Source organism: Pituophis catenifer, unplaced genomic scaffold (assembly GCF_029215685.1).
Source record: "Pituophis catenifer annectens isolate HBS135680 unplaced genomic scaffold, rPitCat1.0.hap2 SCAF_3, whole genome shotgun sequence".
In the NCBI taxonomy this organism is placed as follows: Eukaryota; Metazoa; Chordata; class Lepidosauria; order Squamata; family Colubridae; genus Pituophis; species Pituophis catenifer.
The window spans coordinates 100,688,423-100,710,467 of record NW_027256883.1 but is presented as its reverse complement, the minus strand read 5'-3'; the positions used below and the strand labels follow the sequence as shown (position 1 = coordinate 100,710,467).

The 22,045-nt window shown below is 43.3% G+C and overlaps 1 protein-coding gene across 3 annotated transcripts in view; it reads right to left on the bottom strand.

Annotated features, from left to right (window-relative positions):
* Positions 1-22,045, bottom strand: part of HDAC3 (histone deacetylase 3) — a 187,950-nt gene that overhangs the window by 15,309 nt on the left and 150,596 nt on the right. For all 3 annotated transcript variants that reach the window (XM_070940850.1, XM_070940852.1, XM_070940853.1), the window contains 8 exons: positions 18,678-18,734; positions 18,538-18,593; positions 16,002-16,135; positions 15,763-15,843; positions 15,599-15,672; positions 15,397-15,461; positions 13,611-13,700; positions 13,370-13,428 (listed from right to left, as the gene is read on the bottom strand). In XM_070940850.1, the coding sequence (XP_070796951.1) occupies positions 13,370-13,428; positions 13,611-13,700; positions 15,397-15,461; positions 15,599-15,672; positions 15,763-15,843; positions 16,002-16,135; positions 18,538-18,593; positions 18,678-18,734 (616 nt within the window). The remainder of the gene's footprint in view (positions 1-13,369; positions 13,429-13,610; positions 13,701-15,396; positions 15,462-15,598; positions 15,673-15,762; positions 15,844-16,001; positions 16,136-18,537; positions 18,594-18,677; positions 18,735-22,045) is intronic.

Below are 22,045 nucleotides of genomic sequence, written 5' to 3'. Positions count from 1 at the left end.
CATGGCTGGGACATACCCAAGCTCAAACGTCTAGGGCGGGAGACTGGCTGCCTCCGAACCCCGGCCCAAAAGGGCACTCTGTAGTACTCGCCGAAACAAAGGAGGTGTCCGCCAAAGTGTAAGAGTCTATCCTATAGTGGCGAATGAACTGCGACACCAACGACCACGTTGCAGCACAGCAGATGTCCTCTACGGAAGCCTGTGTCGCTTACGCTGCAGAAGTGGCTGCACTATGGGTGGAATGTGGTACAATGCGAACTGGGAGCGGCTTCGCTGACAACTCATACGCCAATGAGATACACGCCTTGATCCACCTGCCCACCGTGGCCGATGATATCTTCTGGCCCATGGAGGCCGGGTGGAACGAGACTAGAAGGGCCTCCATCTGACGAAAGGTGGCGGTCCTGTGAATGTATGTACGAAGTGCCCGTCTAACATCTAGCTTGTGCCAGCATCTCTCTGTAGAGTTCCGTGGGGACGAGCAGAAATCCGGCAAGGTGAGTTCCTGCGCCTGATGAAACAGAGAATTCATCTTGGGGATGAACGTAGGATCGAGTCTCAGAATCACTACGCTATCTCGAAACATACAAAGGTCTTCCCGAACCGATAGAGCCGAGAGCTCCGACACCCTCCGGGCAGAGGTGATGGCTAAAAGAAACGCCACCTTAAGTGACAAATGTTTCAGTGGAACCATAGCCAAAGGCTCGAAGGGTGGTGAAATCAGGGCCTGTAAAACAAGAGGGAGGTCCCAGGTCAGGTATCGGTGAACCTGGGGTGGACACAAGTTCGTAGCACCATGAAGGAACCCCCTGATAAGTGGATGGTGAGAGAGAATCATAAGGAGGGCATTTCAAGACAGTGGACAACGCCGTCTGACGTTGTAATGTCACGGGAGCTAGTCCCTTTTCAAGTCCTGCCTGCAGAAATTCCAAAACCACCTCGACTTTCGCAGAGGTAGGGTCCATATGCCTCGAAGCCCCCCAAGCACAAAAGGCCCTCCAAGAAGCCTCATAAATTCGGCAAGTGGAAGGACGTCTAGCCGCTTGTATAGTTCCAACGATGCCGTCTGACAAATGGGCCTTCTTCAGGATGACCCGTTCAAATGCCAGACGGCCAACTGGAGCCACTGGGGCTCCGGATGACAAACGGCTCCCTGGCGCAGTGATATCTGGTGTGCCGGGATTACCCAAGGCTGGACCACGGAGAGTGCGACGAGATCGGCGTACCAAGCTCTGCGTGGCCAATTGGGAGCCACCAGGATCAGATCAGCTTTCTCTGACAGCAATTTCCGGATGACCGAGTCAGTAGCGGAATGGGCGGGAACGCGTAAAGGAGTCCGCTGGGCCAGTGACATCGAAGGACATCGCGATCCTCTGCCGAAGGGTCCGGATACCGGGACACAAAGTGAGGCAACTGTGCATTCTGTTGAGTGGCAAACAAGTCTATCTCCGGCGTCCCGAATTGGTAACAAATTTTTTGAAACAGCTGAGGATGCAACTGCCACTCCGCCGGGTCGATCTGCTCCCGGCTGAGCCAATCGGCCCGTATATTGTCCACCCCCGAAATGTGATCTGCCCGTATCGAGCGCAGGTGACGCTCCGCCCAGTTGAAAAGATTTTCTGTTTCGAACATTAGGGCTCTGGACCTCGTGCCCCCTTCCTTGTTTATGTGCACTTTGGCCGCTGTATTGTCCATGAGGACTAGGATGTGGCGGCCCTCCACCGACCTCCGGAAATGCAGAAGGGCCAACCTGACTGCACGCAGCTTGAGCAGATTTATGCTGCTCAGACATTCTGTAAGCGACCACTGACCCTGCGCTACCAAGTTGCAGAGGTGCGCCCCCTAGCCTCGAAGGCTCGTGTCGGATGTTAAGGTAAGTCTCTCCGGTTCTAGAAAGTCACAGCCCTCGAGGATTGCCGGAGACGTCCACCAATCCAGAGATAGACGGACCCGAGGAGGTAAGTACACCGGGTGACTCGAGGAGGACTGGCCCGACCGCTGGAATGGAAGAAGGAACTACTGTAATGCTTGGGAGTGTCTGCGTGCCCACGGAACGATGCTGTAATAAGATACCATTTTCCCGAGCAGTTGTGCCAGATGGATCAGTGGAACCCTCTCCAGGCCCTGGACTTGTTGAATTAAGTCGAAGATGCTCTGAACTCTGTCCGGGGACAGGAACACTTGCCCCTTGACCGAGTCTATTAATGCCCTGAGATGTATGAGTCTTGTGGCGGGGATCAGGTGACTCTTCTCAAAATTTATCGAGAACCCATGGCGTTGGAAGGACTCCAGAACGAAAATCCTGTCGCGTGATGCCTGATCGTGAGATGACGAAAGGATCAGCACATCGTCGAGATAGCACATTATTCTCACCGGTAGGAGCCGTAACGTGGCTGCCACCACCGCCACCAGCTTCGTGAAAGTGCGGGGTGCGGAGGACAGGCCAAATGGCATAGCCCGATACTGGAAGTGCTGTCCGGCGTATTCGAATCTCAGATACCGTCTGTGAGCCGGGTGCACCGGGACATGTAGGTAAGCCTCTCTTAAGTCCACCGACTGAAGGAAGTCTCCTTGTCGCACCCCTGCCAGTATCGACCGGAGAGAGTGCATTTTGAACCTGCAGTAGCGAACCAACAGATTCAAGAGTTTCAAATTCAGGATACCCCTCCAGCCTCCCGAACTTTTGGGCATCAGAAAAAGTGTTGAGTAAAAGCCCAACCTGTGTTGATCTGTCGGCACTGGTTCTATAGCTTTGATGTGGAGCAGGTGGGCAATTTTCTGTAGCATAAGCTGGTGACGATCAGGAGAAGTTGGCACCTGACCAGGCACAAAGCGACTTGGCGGAAGCCCCACAAATTCGAGAGACTGGACGAAATGGTGCACCGCACCCAAGAGTCCGAAGTCGAACGGGCCCATTGGCAATGGGAAAGTTGAAGTCGCCCGCCGATGGGACCTGTCGATAGCGAGTCATTTGCCTCTGCAGGCCTGCCTGTAGTTGGAGCCACAAAATGGCCGCTTAGCTTGTTGTTGGAATTGCCTCGTTCACGAAAGGAATCCCTTCCTTGTGAGTGGTCAGTCCCAGAAAACGAGGATCTTCGGGAGAAAGACCCGCCTATGCCAGGAAAGGACCGAAATGGCTGACGCTGGCTATACGGTGTGTAACGCCTGTCAGAACGGCGGTAGGAAGAAGGAAGCACCTTCCATTTGTCTCTGTCCTCTATTAGTAGCAGTTCCAAAGCCGCCCCAAACAGGTTGGGGGCCTTGTACGACGCAGATGCCAGCCTCCATTTTGCTTTAAGATCTGCCTTCCAATGGCGCAGCCAGAACAAATGCCTGGAGGAGACTGTGGATGCTAGAGCACAGGATGCAAACTTCACCAAATTCAACGAAGCATCCACAGAGTACTTGGTGGCTGTAACAATCTTATTTATATCCTGATGTAGTCTAGTCTGCTCCGGTGGGAGGAGGGAGACGCTGTTGAAGTTGCTTCAGCCATATGAGTGAAGCTCTAATAAAGAAAGCTTTCTAACAAAGAAAGAAGTTGCAGTCGCAGTCCTGATCGCCCAAGCCACTGCCTGGTGCGATTTGCGAAAAGCCAGTTCCGCCCAACGGTCCTCCGCCTTCAGCCCGTCTAGAGAGTCAGTCGAAACAACGGAATTGGAAGACAAGGACGCCACCGGGACATCTACTGTTGGAAGGGCCAAAAGGTCCTCAAGGTCCAGAGCCGCGCAACACAGTTTTTTGTCAAGAGTACTGGGCAAGGTTAACGAATCAGTTTGACCCTAAGGGGCCTGCAGCACATCCAGGAACAGCTGGGGGGATGGAAGAGTGGAACAGAGTGTCATGAGGCCCCATGGAAGCTGAGGCACCCAACGAGTCAACCCCCGGGGCGCCCAAATTGGTTGTAAGTCGAGCCTTGTGCAGAAGTGACTTAAACATGGACGGGCGAAACAAGCCTGTAAAGGCTGGGTTGTCTGGAGGTAAGTCGTCATCGTCTGAAAATTCAATGTCCTCAGAGCATTCCTCACCCTGGTCTGAGTCAGCCTGAGCACAAGCCTTCCTTGCGACATGGGATGATGAAGCCTGCTGATGCTGTTGGGCAGGCTGCCCTGCCAAGGTCTGCAGTGGAAGTTGTGTTGCCTGATGAAGACCAGCTGCTAGGAAGGATGAAAAGGCAGATGAGAGGATAGCCTGCAAATCCATCGGCGCTGTAGGAGAGGGCCCGTCCGGACCACGAAGGCCAGCAGCCGTTGGAGTAAACGTGACCTCAGGCAATCTATGGGAAGGCCTCTGCGAAGAAGTCAAATCCGCTCCCGACACATCCGGCAAAGACTGGGACACTCCTTTGGAAAGTCTTAGTGGCTGGACAGGCTGTGCGGTCTCCTGTAGGTCACGGTCAGGTGAAGAGGCCGGAGACTCGGAAGAGGGAGTGATCCCAGCCACAGAAGTTGAGGCAGCACGTTGAGGGGCGCCGGTGTCAAGGCCCACTTTGGCTACAGCCGCACGTCGTGCCTTGTCCCATTGACGTTCGAGGGCGTTATGACGGCGTTGGGCATCTTTGTCAAGGCCCTTGGATGCCTTGGGTTCATGGGATTTGCGGCTGGAGGCCTCAGACCACTTCCCTGAAGTCTTCTTAGCCCACTTAGATGGACTGTGTGCTGGGCTCAGTTCAGGCTCAAGGTTGGACGATAACGAAGAGTCTGCCATGCCACCTTTCAGACTCAGAGTCTGTCAAGAGGAGGTGCTTCAATTATTAATTATTTATTGTTTTTTTTAAACAAGCAAACAAACTATTTACATTAACTGTCCACACTTATGACCAGTGGATGTCAGCCGCCAAGCAGAAAAAAACGCCCAAATTAAGGCTGCCAGCTGGCGCAAAGTCCACGATTTGGCTCCCAAGCAGAAGAACAACCAAATGTCAGATGACCTTCTATCTCCACAGGGCCTGTGATGAACGCTGCCCTAGAAGCCAGCAAAATGGTGGTCGCAATGGAAATGATGAGCCAAAATGGCGGGTACTCCGAGTCTTTACAAAATGGCGTCCGCTGCACTCGGTAGCCACAGAAGGTCTATTATTCAGTCCCATGCTGACAAGGAGTTAAACAAGGCGCGATCGAAATCGTGCCAATCACCTCACCACATCCATGATGTTGGCTACAAAAAGGGATCCATAGCGGAGGGCGCACCGCAGTAGTGACACTCCTCTGAAGCCGGCGAAGGCAACTCCCGACAGTTTAAGAATGGTGGCAAGCCTGCGCACTGAAACAGTCGCCTCCGATGCCGCCTGCTCAATGAAACAATGCACAGGGAGCACACCGCCAAGGTGACGCAACCCCGGAGCCGCCGATAATAAAAATAAGAGCAGTGGCGATAGCGGCAAGCCTGCACGGCCAGCCCACGCTCGCGGTTAAAGTAAAGGAGCCGGATCCGCCCCGAAGAGTCGGAATTCGGCAGCTGCGAACTTCTGAGGCACGGGCGGCCCAGAGCCCCAGACACACCACACTCAACTAGCAACCCAGTCACTTGTATTTCAACCGTGCAAGGAAAAATCAAACTTAAAGGAAAAACCTAAACGGAAAAAAACCAGAAACCTAGGGAGAGCAATTTAAAATAAATCCAATTTTCCACAGCTCTGAAATTTATGTCAGCTCTTGTCAGTAACTGAGTGATAGACTGGAGGACTATGGGATTGGAGGCGTGGCTTGACAGGGAGAGTTTAATCAGCTCTCACTCAGTTAGTGTCAAGTTCTGAGGGAAGATCCCAGCCATGGACAGTGGGAGCAGCGCTCAGGAAAATGGACAATAAGCTTTAAAACAGAAGTATCATATAAATGAAAGGAAAAAGGAAAAAAGAAGTGAGGAGTGCTGTGTAAATTTGGACTGGACTATAAAACTGATTTGATATTTTTAAAAGTTAAAAAGAAAAAGAGAAGCTAAATAAGATTGTTGATGCAGATTGAAACAAAATGGATACTTGTTTGACAATTGGTAACTGTGGATTGCAGAGAGACACCTTCAGGAGTAAAAAGGAATAATTGCAACTTGGTCTTTGTTTTGGAAAATTGTGAATTTTAGAGATAAAAGCCGTGAGAACTTTTGGGGGAGGATTTCTTTGTCTCCAAGCGGCTCGATTTTGGAGGGGAAAAAAAAGTGGAATATAACGGAACTTTTATAATTGGAATAAGATAAACTCAAAAAGAATAAAATGGCGCAGGAAATTAGAGAAAAGATTAAATTGATGTACTTGCCGTGGAAAATGGAAATAAGAGAAATAATTATAATTTACACGGAAGACTAAAATTTGAGGACATAAAAGCTGAAATGGAGCATACGCAAGCAGACAAGAAAATGAAGGCCGAGAAGTAAGACATAGAGATTGAAAATAGAGAAGACAAAGACAAAATGATTAAATATGAAGAAGTTACTGAACATGTGGATAATAATAATAAAAAGGAGGTTTTTAGAGATTACATTGGGATTAACAATGAAAAAAATAAAGATGATTATGCTGGGATTAACAGTGGAATGACAAAAGAAAAAGGTTGGAAAATATAGTAATAATAAGAAGGAGATTTTTAGAGATTACACTGGGATTAACACTGAAAAAAATAAAGATGATTACACTGGGATTAACAGTGGAAAGATAAAAGAAAAGGTTGGAAAATACTAGGGAATATAGAGCAAAATAGAAGAGTCCAGGACTTTGATTTAGTGATTATATTGAGATTAACAATGGTAAAATAAGAGAAAGAGAAAAGAGAAGGGAAACAACGGGACAGATAGGGCAAAATAAGGGAGAGAGAAAGGAAGATAGAAATGAGAGAAGAATATGTTATAGATATCTAGAATGGAAATATGGATTGAAGCTAAAATATATGAAAATTAGATTATGTAAAAAGAAAATATATCAATGGACATAATGAATTATATATATATATATATATATATATACATACACACACACACACACACACACACACACACACACACACACACCGCCCTTCTCCCGAAGGACTCAGGGCGGTGAACAGCCAACAGATAAAACACAAGAAATACAAATTTAAAAACAGTATTAAAATCCAATTAAATTAATTTGGCCCACAATTAAAAACACCCCTGTATTAAGACCCATAATTAAACAATTTAAAAATTAAAACAATTTAAGGAGGGACTCACATCCAGCTATCTGAGGTACAATGGCCTCCCTCGGACCAAGATCTTCCTTTATAACAACCACCACCCCACCACTCCTGCCCTGAGCTCTCGGCTGATGGAATGCACGGAAACCTGGTGGGCACATTTCAACGAGGGGAACCCCCCCTCCTGACTCAACCAGGTCCGCACCCCCCTCCTGTACAAGATCACAAATGAGGGGAGCTTTATTTACAACGGATCTGGCGTTGCACAACATCAGCTGAAGGCCCGGCCCTGAGGGTCTGAGCAACCCAGGAAAAAAGAAGGACCTTGGGGGCTGGAGCACGCAATTGCTCGAAGATAGCGAGTGCGCACTCCCCTAACATGATATGGCCCCCCGCTCCCGCCATATCTGCTCCTCCCCCTCAGTACCAATGGAGCAACCCTCACCCATATGGAAACTGGCCCCCTCCTTAGCCCCCAACACCGCACCCCCCTGTGATGTGATCCCCTGCCGGACTAGGCCCTACCCCCCCACAACCCTCCCGCCTTCTGGATCCCCTTAAAATTTGATTAAAAACTCTAATTAAAAAACCCCTCAAGCCCCGCTTTGAAGCATATTACCACTCGGGGTTCCAAAACCCGTCCTTGACGTAGGCCTTTGATAGATAAGAAGGCCATGTCCGCGAGAGGGGAGCATCTCGCAGCAAGAGGAGGTCCGCCGAAGTATAGGCCAGTCTATAAACATGGGAGGTGGTTAAGGGCGACTATAGGTGCCGGAGATGGTAGTGCCGGGAGGAGTAGGTGTAATGCAGCTGAGCATAGGGCAACCGAGGAAATCCACCACTCTCTCACAGCGATGGAAAGTCAACAAGCACCTACAATGATTTTGTCCGGGGGGAAATTAACCGCAGCTGCCCTCTCATAGCAACTAGGCGGCAGAAGAGCTGCCAGCAGAGTCATGGTCCATCCTTCCGGACTGAGGCAGCAGAAATTGTCCAAGACTTTCAACACCGAGGCCCATAGCCCGCTGTCCCTCTTCACAATGCTGAGGCCAATAAAATGGCGATGGAAGGAGGCCAAGATGTAACAAACACAGTACCAGAGGGAAGGAAATCAGATGGCAATACAAATGAGGAGAGTGATGATATAAGGTCCCAAAACAGCTGAGGCAGGCAAGAATGGTCTGGCCAAAGCAGGTCAGGACAGCAGTCAAGGGAGGCCACAAAAAAAGGGGGGGCATTTCAAGGAGGAGACAGGAATGGAGAGTTGTCAATTAATTTTTACTGAGATGTTAGATGGTATTAATTGAGAAAATTGATGGCTATAATAATTGGGATATTGTTTAAATACCTATAACAATTGTAATGATTTGAATATTTTCAATAATACATTTATTTAAGCAAAAAGAAAAGAACATTGAAATGATGTAGGATTATGATTTACTAAATAAAACTCATTCAAATTAGTTTTTATACAAATGGTATTGTTAAATAGACAGAATTTAGGGAAATAATCGTGAATTGTGTTATGTTGTGTTATTCGAACTAAGAACTCTGTTTAAATGTTAAATTGGTATATTTTCAAGACTAGAGATAAGATTCAAATTTGATGAAGTAATAATTAAATAAAGATTTAATGAATATTATATGAAGTAATAATAAAATGTAAGGAAGTTCTAGAAATGGAAATAAGATTTAGAAATATAAACATGTTTGAACTGTATTGTTAATAGTGAGTACGTAGGGTAAGAATTGTGTAATGTATCATGAGGTATTAATTGAATCAAGATTTAAGGTGGATTAATAGAAGGGTAATTGCTTTGATTAAGTTAATATGACTTAGCTTTCTATAAGATGGTAATAGTTGAGATATGTGATAAGTGTTATGGCAAAAATAGAATATATAAAATTCTGTTAAAGATGAACAAAAAGTTGTATAAATTTAAGACCGGATCAATGCTCTGTTCTGAAAAGATGTATTGTATGTTTATTTGTGTGTTTAAAAAAAATTTTTTTTTTTTTTGCAAAAAATAAATAAATAAATAAACAAAGCAAACTTAAGGAAAGAGCTACCAAAATACTTTCAGCATGTCAATTGTCCCACTAGAGGCAAGAATACTTTAGACCATTGCTACACAACACTAAAAGATGCTTATCAGTCCTTATCATGAGCAGCTGTGGGACACTCTGATCATTGCATGATTCACCTTGTACCTGCTTACAGGCAAAGACTTAAAACCACAAAACCAACAATTAAATCAGTGAAGATCTGGATGGAGGAGGCAAAGTTAAGACTACAGGCCTGCCTTGACTGCACTGATCGGAATGTTTTTGAAAGTACCTCTGCAGACTTACAGTTGCAAGAAAAAGTATGTGAATCCCTTGGGATTACGTGGAGTTTTGCATGAATTGGTCATAAAATGTGCTCTGAACTTCATCTAAGTCACAACAATAGAAAAACACAGTCTGCTTAAAATAATACTACACAAACATTAGATGTCGCCATGGTTTAATTGAACATAACATGTAAACATTCACAGTGCAGGGAGGAGAAAGTATGTGAGCCCCTAGCCTAATGACTTCTCCAAGAGCTAATTGGAGCCAGGAGTGAGCCAACCTTGACTGTGTGATGATATTGCATGTGTTGCTGACAGCTGTCCTGCCCTTTAAAAACACACACCTGTTTTGGGTTTACTGGTTTCAAGAAGCACTGTCTGATGTGAACCATGCCTCGCAGAAAAGAGCACTCAGAAGATCTACGATCAAGAACTGTTGACTTGATGAAGCTGGAAAGGGTTACAAAAGTATCTCCAAAAGCCTTGATGTTCATGTGTCCACGGTAAGACAGACTATCTACAAATGGAGAAAGTTTAGCACTGTTGCTACTCTCCCTAGGCGTGGTCGTCTTGTAAGAATGACAGCAAGAGCACAGCGCAGAATGCTTCATGAGGTAAAGAAGAATCCTAGAGTGTCAGTTAAAGACCTACAGAAATCTCTGGCACATGCTAACATTTTTGTTGACACATCTACAATAAGGAAAACATTAAACAAGAATGGATTACATGGGAGGACACCACGGAGGAAGACATTGCTGTCCAAAGAAAATATTGCAGCACATTCGAAGTTTGCAAAAGAGCACCTGGATGTTTCACAGCACTACTGGCAAAATATACTGTGGATAGATGAAACCAAAATTGAGTTGTTTGGGAAGAACACACAACACTATGTGTGGAGAAAAAAAGGCACAGCACACCAACATCAAAACCTCATCCCCACTGTAAAACATGGCGGAGGGAGCATCATGGTTTGGGGCTGCTTTGCTGCCTCAGGGCCTGGACGGATTGTTGTCATTGATGGGAAAATGAATTCCAGAGTTTATCAAGACATTTTGCAGGAAAACGTACGACCATCTGTCCGCCAACTGAAGCTCCGCAGAGGATAGGTGATGCAACAGGACAATGACCCAAAGCATACAAGTAATTCAACAAAAAAAATGGCTTCAACAGCACAGAATACGCCTTCTGGAGTGGCCCAGTCAGAGTCCTGACCTCAACCCGATTGAAATGCTGTGGCATGACCTTAAGAGAGCGATTCACACCAGACATCCCAAGAATATTGCTACACTGAAACAGTTTTGTGAAGAGGAGTGTTCCAAAATTATTCCAGATCGTTGTGCAGGTCTGATCTGCAACTACAGGAAACGTTTGGTTGAGGTTATTGCTGCCAAAGGAGGGTCAACCAGTTATTAAGTCCAAAGATTCAGATACTTTTTCCTCCCTGCACTGTGATTGTTTACATGTTATGTTCAATTAAACCATGGCAACATCTAATGTTTGTGTAGTATTATTTTAAGCAGACTGTGTTTTTCTATTGTTGTGACTTAGATGTAGTTCAGAGCACATTCTATGACCAATTCATGCAAAACTCCACGTAATCCCAAGGGGTTCACATACTTTTTCCTGCAACTGTAAATGAACTCACAGAGACTGTAACATCATATGTCAACTTCTGTGAAGACCTATGTGTACCCATCAGGAACTTGCGAATATACAGTAATAACAAACCTTGGTTCACAGCTAAACTTAAGCAGCTACGTCGTTCCAAAGAGGAAAGCCTACAGAAAAGGCAATAAAATGCTGTACAATCAGGCCAGAAATATATTAACAAGGGAGATCAGAGCAGCAAAAAGAAGCTACTCTGAAAAGCTAAGGAATCAGTTCTCAACAAATGAACCAGCAAACATGTGTACAACTCTTAAAAAATATCACTGGTTACGGCAAACCTCCTTCCCAGGCTGAAGGAAATCAGCAACTGGCAGATGACCTGAACGTGTTTTACTGCAGGTTTGAAAGGAAACTACAGCCACCTATCTCCACAACCCCCATCTCAGACACACCAACAACAGCCAAGCCTCCTACAACTGACCCCATCCCATTGGGTTCACAACCCCTAGTGATCACAGAAAAGGAAGTGCAAGACCTATTTTACAGACAAAAGCAAGGAAAAGCTCCAGGCCCAGACAAGATAATTCCTTCTTGCTTAAAAGTCTGTGCTGACCAATTGGCCCCCATCTTCCCCTATATCTTCAATAAATCACTAGAGATGTGCTATGTTCCTTCTTGCTTCAAACGCTCTACTATCATCCCAGTGCCAAAGAAGCCCACCATCAAGGAACTGAATGACTACAGACCAGTTGCTCTATCATCTGTAGTCATGAAAACCTTTGAAAGGCTAGTGCTGTCCCACTTGAAAACCATCATGGATCCACTGTTAGACCCCTTGCAATTTGCATACCGAGCAAATAGATCAACAGATGATGCTGTTAATATGGCTCTGCACTACATCCTACAACATCTTGAATCTCCAAAGACCTACGCAAGGGTCCTCTTTGTAGACTTTAGTTCAGCACTCAATACCATCATTCCAGGTACACTTCTAACTAAGCTAAACCAGCTACAGGTACCTGAACACACTTGTAAGTGGATCATAAGCTTCCTAACAAACAGGAAGCAGCTGGTGAAGCTAAGCAGAATCACATCAGATACCTGTACAATTAGCACAGGGGCCCCCCAAGGCTGTGTGCTCTCCCCACCTCTTTTCTCTGTATACCAATGATTGCATCTCTAACAATCCATCTGTTAAACTACTGAAGTTCGCAGATGACACAATAGTGATTGGTATCATTCGAGACAATGATGAATCAGCATACAGACGGGAGGTTGAACAACTAGCCTCGTGGTGTGACCGGAACAACCTGGAACTGAACACACTCAAAATTGTAGAAATGGTGGTCGACTTTAGGAGAAGCCCTTCCATATTTCCACCTCTCACAATACTAGACAACACAGTATCAACAGTAGAGACCTTCAAATTTCTAGGTTCTACCATATCGCAAGATCTAAAATGGACAGCTAACATCAAAAACGTCATCAAAAAAGCACAACAAAGAATGTTCTTTCTGCGCCAACTCAGAAAGCTCAGACTGCCCAAGGAGCTGCTGATACAGTTCTACAGAGGAATTATTGAGTCTGTCATCTGCACCTCTATAACTGTCTGGTTTGGTTTTGCAACCCAACAAGACAGACACAGACTTCAGAGGATAATTAGAACTGCAGAAAAACCAATTGCTACCAACCTGCCTTCCATTGAGGACCTGTATACTGCACGAGTCAAAAAGAGGGCTGTGAAAATATTTACAGACCCCTCGCATCCTGGACATAAACTGTTTCAACTCCTACCCTCAAAATGACGCTACAGAGCACTGTACACCAGAACAACTAGACACAAGAACAGTTTTTTTCCGAATGCCATCACTCTGCTAAACAAATAATTCCCTCAACACTGTCAAACTATTTACTAAGTCTGCACTACTATTAATCTTCTCATCATTCCCACCACCTTCCACTTATAACTGTATGACTGCAATTTTGTTGTTTGTATCCTTACAATTTATATTGATATTGTTTCCTGATTGCTTATTTGTACCCTATGACTATCATTAAGTGTTGTACCTTATGATTCTTGACAAATGTATCTTTTCTTTTTATGTACACTGAGAGCATATGCACCAAGACAAATTCCTTGTGTGTCCAATCACACATGGCCAATAAAAAATTCTATTCTATTCTAAAATATAATAAAATTTATAGTATAGTATTGTTTATATAGCTGGCTAAGAAAAGGTTAAACTAATGATTGTTTATATTTTAATACAGAAAAACCTGACTTACCGCTATATGGAAGCTCTTCACTAATTGCTTCATCTACAAGCAATGATGTTTCATAAGTCCTGAAAGGAAAGGCAGACCATATCCATCAAGGTCATGTATCTGTGCCACTTACTTACTTACTAATTTATTACATTTATTGGCTGCCCATCTTACCATAGGGTAACTCTGGGCAGTTTACAATAACTTATAGACATGAAAGATGACTATCTCCAGCCTATCTCAATGCTCTTACAATACTCACCAGCATCGGGCCACATTGCGAACTGTATAACCACCGCCTCCTAATACCAGAAGGGGAATGTTGAAACTTTTTACATATTCCACACACTCCCTGGAATCCAAAGTTAGAATATTTATATTGGCATATACTTGGCATACACACATAAATAAAAATTGTGTGTGTGTGTGTGTGTGTGTACATGTAGCAATTTACTGTAAACGACTGCTGTTAAAATGATTTCAAAGTTGTTATCAAATCTATTTCGCTGAAGCTGGGAAATTGCTAAGCTAATAGGAGATTGCTAAAATATTTTTGAACAAATATTTGAACAAAGGACCTTATTAATTTAGGGAAAATCCATTGGGGACTGCGCAGAAGAAAAGGGCAGAAAGCTGAATAATTAGATCCAAAGACAAAAAGAAGGTGGTTGAGAGAGCTATTCTTTTTCTGAAGCTTGCTTTTCTGTCTCCAAAGTGGAAGAGTGTCAGCCCTTGCTGGAGTTTGAACCAATTACAGAGGACTTTGAAAGACACTACAGGCCCAGTTTTAATGCAATGAGAAAGTTACAATAATGTTTCTTGACAGCTAATATTAGAACTGGGAGAATAGATGCAGTGCAAGAACTAACTATGATCTCTTCATACTCTCTAAGACTGATATAGATTTTCACCTTTAAAATAAGCTCAGCACTGAAAATGAGTAACAGCTCTTAAGCAATTTGTATGCATGTGTGCAAAAGAAAACAAAATGGCAGTCACAGATATTAAACAGATATTAAACAGATATTAATCAAATTGAGCTGCCACCAGCAACATCACTGTGAAGAGCCTTGGCAGCGTATGACAACAGAGTTGAAAATATACATAGTTTGTAAATAAACTACTCTTTCTGCTTAATTTATTAGTGAGGAAAACAACATGGTCAGCTAAAAACCAAGCAGACCACATTTAGTGTAACTTAAAACCCCAGCCACTTTGCAACCTAGCTTTAGAAAGGGAACCTGCTAAAAAAAAGACTAACAATATTTCCCAATTAACAAGAAATATTAAAAGCAGATATTGGCAACTAATTTCCAAATCAACAATTCTGACATTACTATTGCATTGGTAATATAAAATATCTCTTGGTATCTCAAATGCTATAGTTTCAGACTGCAACTATCAAGGGCAAAAAAGGAAAATAAAACAACCAAAAAAAGACATGATGTGTGATTGGATCTTCCAAAATTTTGCTCATGCATCTGGTGTTTCATGTTTGATTAGAGGAATAACTTTTTTTTCCAATAGTCACACACCATGCAAATTCCTATCTAGCCTGCAACCGAAAAACTAAAAGTACAGTACAGCGTCTATATTTTTTCCGCTGAGGTGCAAATACAGTGTGCAGTGATTTGGAATTGAAGGGAAAAAGATTATGCAGATGGCCCAGAAGCACTCCATTGTATCTGCTGCCATTGTTTGAAGAAGCTGTGCTTTTTCCTATGCTCAAAGATGCAAATGGAAATTTAAGGAGATGCTCAAAGAAAATCTAAATCACCTTTTCCCTTTCAAATCCTGATTGCTACAAGTCAGCTCAATGGAAGATATATTTAAATATGATTGAAATAGCAGTAGAAATACATGTCTTTTTCTTGCAGGATGGTTGGCAGCACTTTTGGAAAAGTGTTTTATAATAAAAAGAGGGTAGAGGAGAATTTTGAGAGGTTTTAAAATCAGAACTTCAACAACATTAAATGAGAAAAAAGCAGTCATATCCTTATTAGCCTAATTTGTTGTTTAATTTTTTATGGGTTATAAAATGGACTTACCCGTGTCCTCTTATACTGAGGTTAAAGCAGCCTAGGCGATCACAGCCTAACGAGTCAGCACCACACTTAAAGGGGTAAGCGGGAGAGATAAAAATGAGGAATAATGACAATTGAAATTTCTCAGCAAACCTACCCATTATTATTGTAGCCCTCCGTGAGTCCCTTCATATGACCACAAGGAACAGCCATCAAAAATTCTCACCTGCAACACTATACAAGTTGGCTGATAGAATTCCACCACTTGATTAATGACTGGCTGGAAGAGGTGTTTATAACCTTCCAAACAAAAAGACAAAGAAACCACTACTATAATTTTCCTGCTAAAATATGCACTGAAGATGGAACAAGCCCCAGTGGAAGACTCACTTTGGTCATCAATGCCATCCCGCAAAGGTACATTTAGACAGTAATAGCGGCCACTCTCAGCTCCAACTTCATACATGTCACCTACATGTCAGTGTAGAATTCAAATAGGGGTACATATTAGAAAGCATTCATTTTCCATAAATGTGACATAGAATTTCAAATTCTTTCACATATTTATTAGCTGGCTAGTAGAATTCTGATTCTTAAAAACTGAAAAAGAACAGTAAAAGATTTTGTACCTGTACCAGGGAAAAAGTAATTCCCGTATTTGTGAAAAGATACTGTCATGACACGGTCTGTCAAGTAAAAAGCTTCCTGCACACCATCTCCATGATGGATGTCTATATCAATGTAAAGCACACGTGGATGGTACCTGTCAGAGAAAAAAAACTTTTCTGTGGGAAAAACCATATCTCCTAACATCGGTAGAACTTAAAGTCTCATTTATGAAAAATGTGTACTTATCACTAGTGTCACAGCAGCATCTCAGAGCTGCTGCAATTCTGACAACGCTGATCTAAATTGCCAGCACTTTAAAATCATACTGAAGAAAGAAAAATCTGTCCAGGATCACATTCTGTTAAATTGCAAAGCAGACCAAGGTGCTCATTTTCTATTTCAAGATTTTTCTCAATCATGCATCACCTTTATTTTCTCTGTAGTTGTAATACCCTCTTGTCTTTGTCACCCTCCTCTGACAATTGATTAAGAAGTTATTAAGTTTGGAGTGATGGTGTGTAGAGAATTTCTGAAGTTATGCCCAAAGTTAATACATTCCCTCTGAACTCAATAAGCAAGCAAAAATATCACCAGTACTTCTGCCAGAATTTAAAACATTAAACAACAAAAGGTTAATTAATTAAGACTTTGATTTTAGAAAGTTATAAATGGATTAAGGGTCCAGATAAATTTGAAATAAAATTTTGGAATGCATTACACAGGTAGTTCTTACAGACTTACAACTGTTTAATGACAGTTCAGAATTACGATGGCCATGGATTGGGTGTTTTATGGCCCATAAAGCACTTCCAGCCATTACAAAACATTGCATCACCATCCAAGTTCACATGATCATGATCAGAGTGCTTGGCAACCTGTTCATACTTAAAACTGGTTGCCAAGAGCCCTGAAATCATATGATCACCATTTGCAATCTTCTCTGCTAGCTTTCCCAGAAAGTCAATGGGGAAACCAGCAGGGAAGTTGCATGTTGCTGCTGCTGCCTGTCATAAAGCTGAGATTCTCTCCTCGCTGGCAGCTCTTTGAGAACGAAAAGGCTGCTTGCCAGGAGGAAACCACATGGAATTTTCCCCACCCTGCCCTGAAAGGCAGCCCTTTGAGAAAAAAAGGGTTGCTTGTGGAGGGGAACTTTTCCAGCAGGCTACAGAAATGAAAATCGGATCCCGAAGATCTGAGCTCCATTCCTGCAGCTCTCTGGAAGAATTCCCCTTCCAAGAAGATAGGGGAACTCCTCTGACAAAAGAAAAGGTCAGATCTTAAGTTCCTGCAGCCCACAGAGGAGTTCCCTTCTGCATCCAGACAGGAGCTGAACTCAACAGGTGACTCTTTCACTCCCTCTGGTTAATGACCAGGGAGATTGCTTAACTACTATAACCAGGAGTGCTGAGATTCTCATTGTTGACGAAAGCAATCATATGGGCCCCCTTCGCTCAATAATGAAGATTCTGGTCCTAACTGTGGTTGAACATTGAGGATTACCATAAAGAATCCTTCCCCTGGGAAAGTGGACATTTTAATTTTTTTTCTAAGACATAATTAAAATAAACAATTTTAAAAATTGAACTCTAGAGGGAACTAAAGTTTTTAATTAAAGGAGAAGAATACATAAACCTAATTAACAGCTACAGAATTACACAAAACATTGTAACATTGGAAATACTGATGGACATTTTTGAAAAATGGAATCAGAAGTTAATATCAACAATATCAATAGCGATGCTGGTTTTATAGACAAACTGTCCAAAGATGTTATGGAAAAAACAGCAGAAAAGGAACAAGTTGACATTAAAAGTGGATCTACTAATGACAGGTTACAAGAATGATATGGAAAGGGATGTCTTATTAGGCATGTAAAAGAAATCAGTTGATGCTTTAAAAATCAAAAGAGAATTACAAATAATAAACAAATTGGATTTACAAAAGAGGTCTGTTAAAGTTGGATGAAAATTGTGAGAAAGAGTAAAAGAGAAATGAAAATAAATCAAGTTCTATGACATTACTTGAATGGACTAAAGATTGAGATTGTTAGAAGTAAAAGGAAGGAATAAAAAATTGGTTTATTTCAATAAGTGTCACAGGAGCAACTCAGACAACTGAGGAACAACTTTCTGACAACTCTTAATGGATTTGCTGACACCAGGACTGAAATTATATGCTTTATGGATTTGTTTACAGATAAGATGGGTCATGGGATGAAGACAAAATTGGTTGTAAATTAGAGGTGAAAAGTTACCATAATTGTTAAAAATTGTTGCGATCAATGTTGGAAGTCACTTTATATATATTTTTTCTCTTTCATTACTATATTCTTATCTCTTTTCTCTACATTTTTTTCTTTGCACTTTTTTATTCTTTCTACTTTTCTTTCTTTCTTTTAGTTTATGATGAATTCTGAGATGAGTTTTCCAACATTTTGTAATGTTTGGGCATTTTTAATTTTTAGCACATGGAAAGAGACCTCGTATATCTATATTTAGAATCCCAGGGGGACACTTTGTACTGTGGTGAATTATTCATGCAAACAAGAATACCTACTTGAGAAGCTCCAAAATGCCAATCACGATGTCATTCACGTAACAAAACCCAGAAGCCTGGAGAATGAAAATAAAGAAATTACTGTATGTTAGTTAAAAGGAACCACTATGCCTTCATAATAAAGCAGACTTGACTATTACCTCAAACTTCTTGGCATGATGCAGTCCTCCAGCCCAATTAATTGCAATATCACAAATCTAAGAATAGAAGAGAAATATTAACTTTGAAAAAAAGAATTATCGCAAAATGAAATATCTAAGATCACTAAAATCTATACCTTAATTTATTTCACTAGTCTGTATTATCCCCTTTTAATAAACTGCACTAGAAACATGGAATCATAGGCCTGAAAGGGACCTTGGGGATCTTCTAGCCAAACCCCCACCCAAGGCAAGAGACCTTATACTATGCCAGGACAAATCAATGTCCAATCTTTTCTTCAAAATATCCAGTGATGGGAGCACTCACTGTCAGGAAATTTCTTCTTAGTTCCAGGTTGGATGGCTCTGTATCCAAGCTTCCACTGATTGCTTCTTGTTCTATTCTTGGGTGCTTTGGAGAATATCACATCTCTTTTCTGTGAGAGCCCTTCATGCAGTGGTGGGATTCAACAGGTTCGCACCGGTTCAGCAGAACCGATACATAATTTTTTTGTTGAGTTCTGTGAACGGGTTAGACGTGTTCTGGAAAATCTGTATTTTCTGGAACACGTCTGGTTTTTGTTCAACTTCCTTCCAGGCGGGGGAAAAAAACCCTCCCCAAAAGTCCAAGAGAGGAGAGACGGAAACCTTCGATCACGTCACTCAGGCAAAACCTGTCTCAGGCAGCAGGGGCGGGGCCTGAGCATAAGGTGGCAGCCCAGGGCCAAAGCGCCAGCGGAGCTCCAGAGGGTCGGGGAGGGTGCTGAAGCGAGCGGGCATCCTGGCTGCAGCGCCCATGCTGGCTGCCCCTTCCCAGCCAGAGCTGGAATGCCACTGCGTTTAAGTGCCGGTAGATGCTGCCCTTCCCTCCAGTAGGCTTGGGCAGCTGCTGGAGAGAAACGGGCCCATTTCAGCACCTAGTGCCCAGTTGCCCTCACTTCCCCCAAGCATTTCTTTGCCTACCTGATTTCCAGCTCCGGCCTGTTTCTCCATTGCATTTCTCGCCTTCCTGTGCAGGGAAACAAGTTTGTGGGACTAAAAAAAAAGTTCAATCAATCAATTCCAACTTCTTGCAGAAAAAAAAGATCTTGCAAAATTGGATTTGATTGATTGAACTTTATTTTTTTTAAGCTCCACAAACCTTTGTTTCCCTGTACATGACGGCGAGAAATGTGATGGAGAAACATGATGGAGCTGGAAATCAGGTAGCAAAGAAATGCTTGGGGGAAGAGAGGTCATCTGGGCGGTGGTTGGTGGGGCAAATTCTACAGCGCAGAGCTGCACTGCAATGGAGAAATGGGAAAATCGGCTGGCACGGAGGGAAGGCCGCTTTCCCTCTTTCTTCTCCCTACTCCTCCTCCTTCCTTCATGCTGGCTGTTCCATTTCCCATTTCTGTGCAGCACCCAGGATCCACTTTTGATAGCAGTGTGTGTGTGTGTGTGTGTGTGTGTGTGTAATTTAACAACCGGTTTGCCCAGGGTTAGGTTGACCGTTGCAGGGGGCTCATCCCGCATGTACGGTGGAGCTGCAAGACAGGGATGGGTCACACCTCCCCTGACGGTCAACCTGAGCCTGGGCGAACCGGTTGTTAAATTATTTGAATCCCACCACTGTCTTCATGTATTGGAAGACAGCTAACATGTCACCACTAATCATCTTTGTTAACAGAATAACAAGAGTTGGAAGGGACCTTATAGGTCATCTAGTCCAACCCCCCCGGTCCAAGCAGGAGACCCTACACCATTTCTGACAGATGGCAGTCCAGTCTCTTCTTGAAAGCTTCTAATGATGAAGCTCCCACAATTTCTGAAGGCAAGCTGTTGCATTAGTTGATTGTTCTCACGGTCAGAAAATTTCTCATTTCTCAGTTGAATCTCTCTTTGATCAGTTAATAAGCTAGACATACCTAGTTCCCTTAAGCGTTCATCATACACAAGTAATCCCCCATGTATGAAAGTGTCACTGCGTTATTTTATTTACCAGCTGAGCTCATTATTTTTGGACTAATAGACTTACTGTAGTTTGCCAAGTTCCTTATCAGTATTTTACTACGCATGTCCGCATTCTTTCACTTGCTTCACACACTCCTTCCTTTGTTCTCTTGCCAGAGGTCCGGCTGGACCGGCAGGAGACCTTGCTTGCCAAAATGTAGCAATTATCTTTCTTAGTTAGTGAGGTGTTCTTTATAACAAATAAATGAGTTTTATTAGAGAACTTTTCTTTGGGATTTCTTTTCAGAATATTGCAACAAGGAATAAGCCACGATCCATCCTCTAACCAGGGTGATTTGTCCCAGAGCCAAACATGGGATTAATCAATGCCCTGACATCTGGTAGCTCGGACGGTTGATTTATGGCTTTTTTCCTTGTTTTGTTATTTCTGATAAGAGTGCATAGGCAATTAGTTTTTAGCTACTGAGGTACGCTAATTATTTTGCTAAAATGCCGAAACAGAAGAAAAACAAATACAAAATATATTTTGCTGAGAAGGTGGCAGAAAGGAGTTTTTCAGATTTCCAGCCCCTTACTACAGCCACACGCCTGGAACAAGAAGAAGCCGTGGGAGAAGGAACGAAGGGAGATAACAGACAAATTGCTTTTGAAGATAACGTACTGGAACTGAGGTCAGTGACGTCTTCTTCTGAATATGCATGCTCTCAAAAAGTCCTCCCAGAACCTTCTGAATTTGTAACGCTCGGTGCAAGGCCAAAGCAAACTGCCGAGCAAAATTATACTCCCACGCAGAGAGAGAAACAATTCATTACTCTCCTCGAAGCTCTAAGCTCACCCTGGATGAGCTGGCTATGAAAGCCTATCGTGACCGTATAAAATTCTATGAACAGGAGCTATCCCAGGCAAAAATGGCTATATCTATGCTTGAGCAAGGGGGAGAATCTCGTGACTTAAGATTTTCAAAAAGCGCCATATTGTCTTCTTCCTCAGAGCCAAAGACACTCCCCCTGGTGGATTCTGTGTCAAGCCAATTAAGGCAAAGAGCATTGCATACGTCACATGAAAGTCTCCCTGATCAAGTTACATGTAAACCTGCCACGCAGTAATTTCTTGTAACTGGGCTGCCCGAAGCTAAAGGTGCAGCACCATCTGCTGGCGAAAGTAATTTACTACAGGAAGCTGAAATGCCACAAGTGTTTCCACAGGCCCAAACTCAAACACCCCCTGGTAGTGTTGGTGTCTTTTTAGATGGAACACAGCCACACTTAGTGCAGCAAAGGCAAATGACTGCATCCCCAGCAGGTCATGCCAATATTGCAGATCAAGCACAAATGGCAACTGGAATACAGCAGATTCCAGTGCATCAGCCACAGCAGCTACAAATGCCTGCATATGTGCCCCAGCCACAAGTGCAA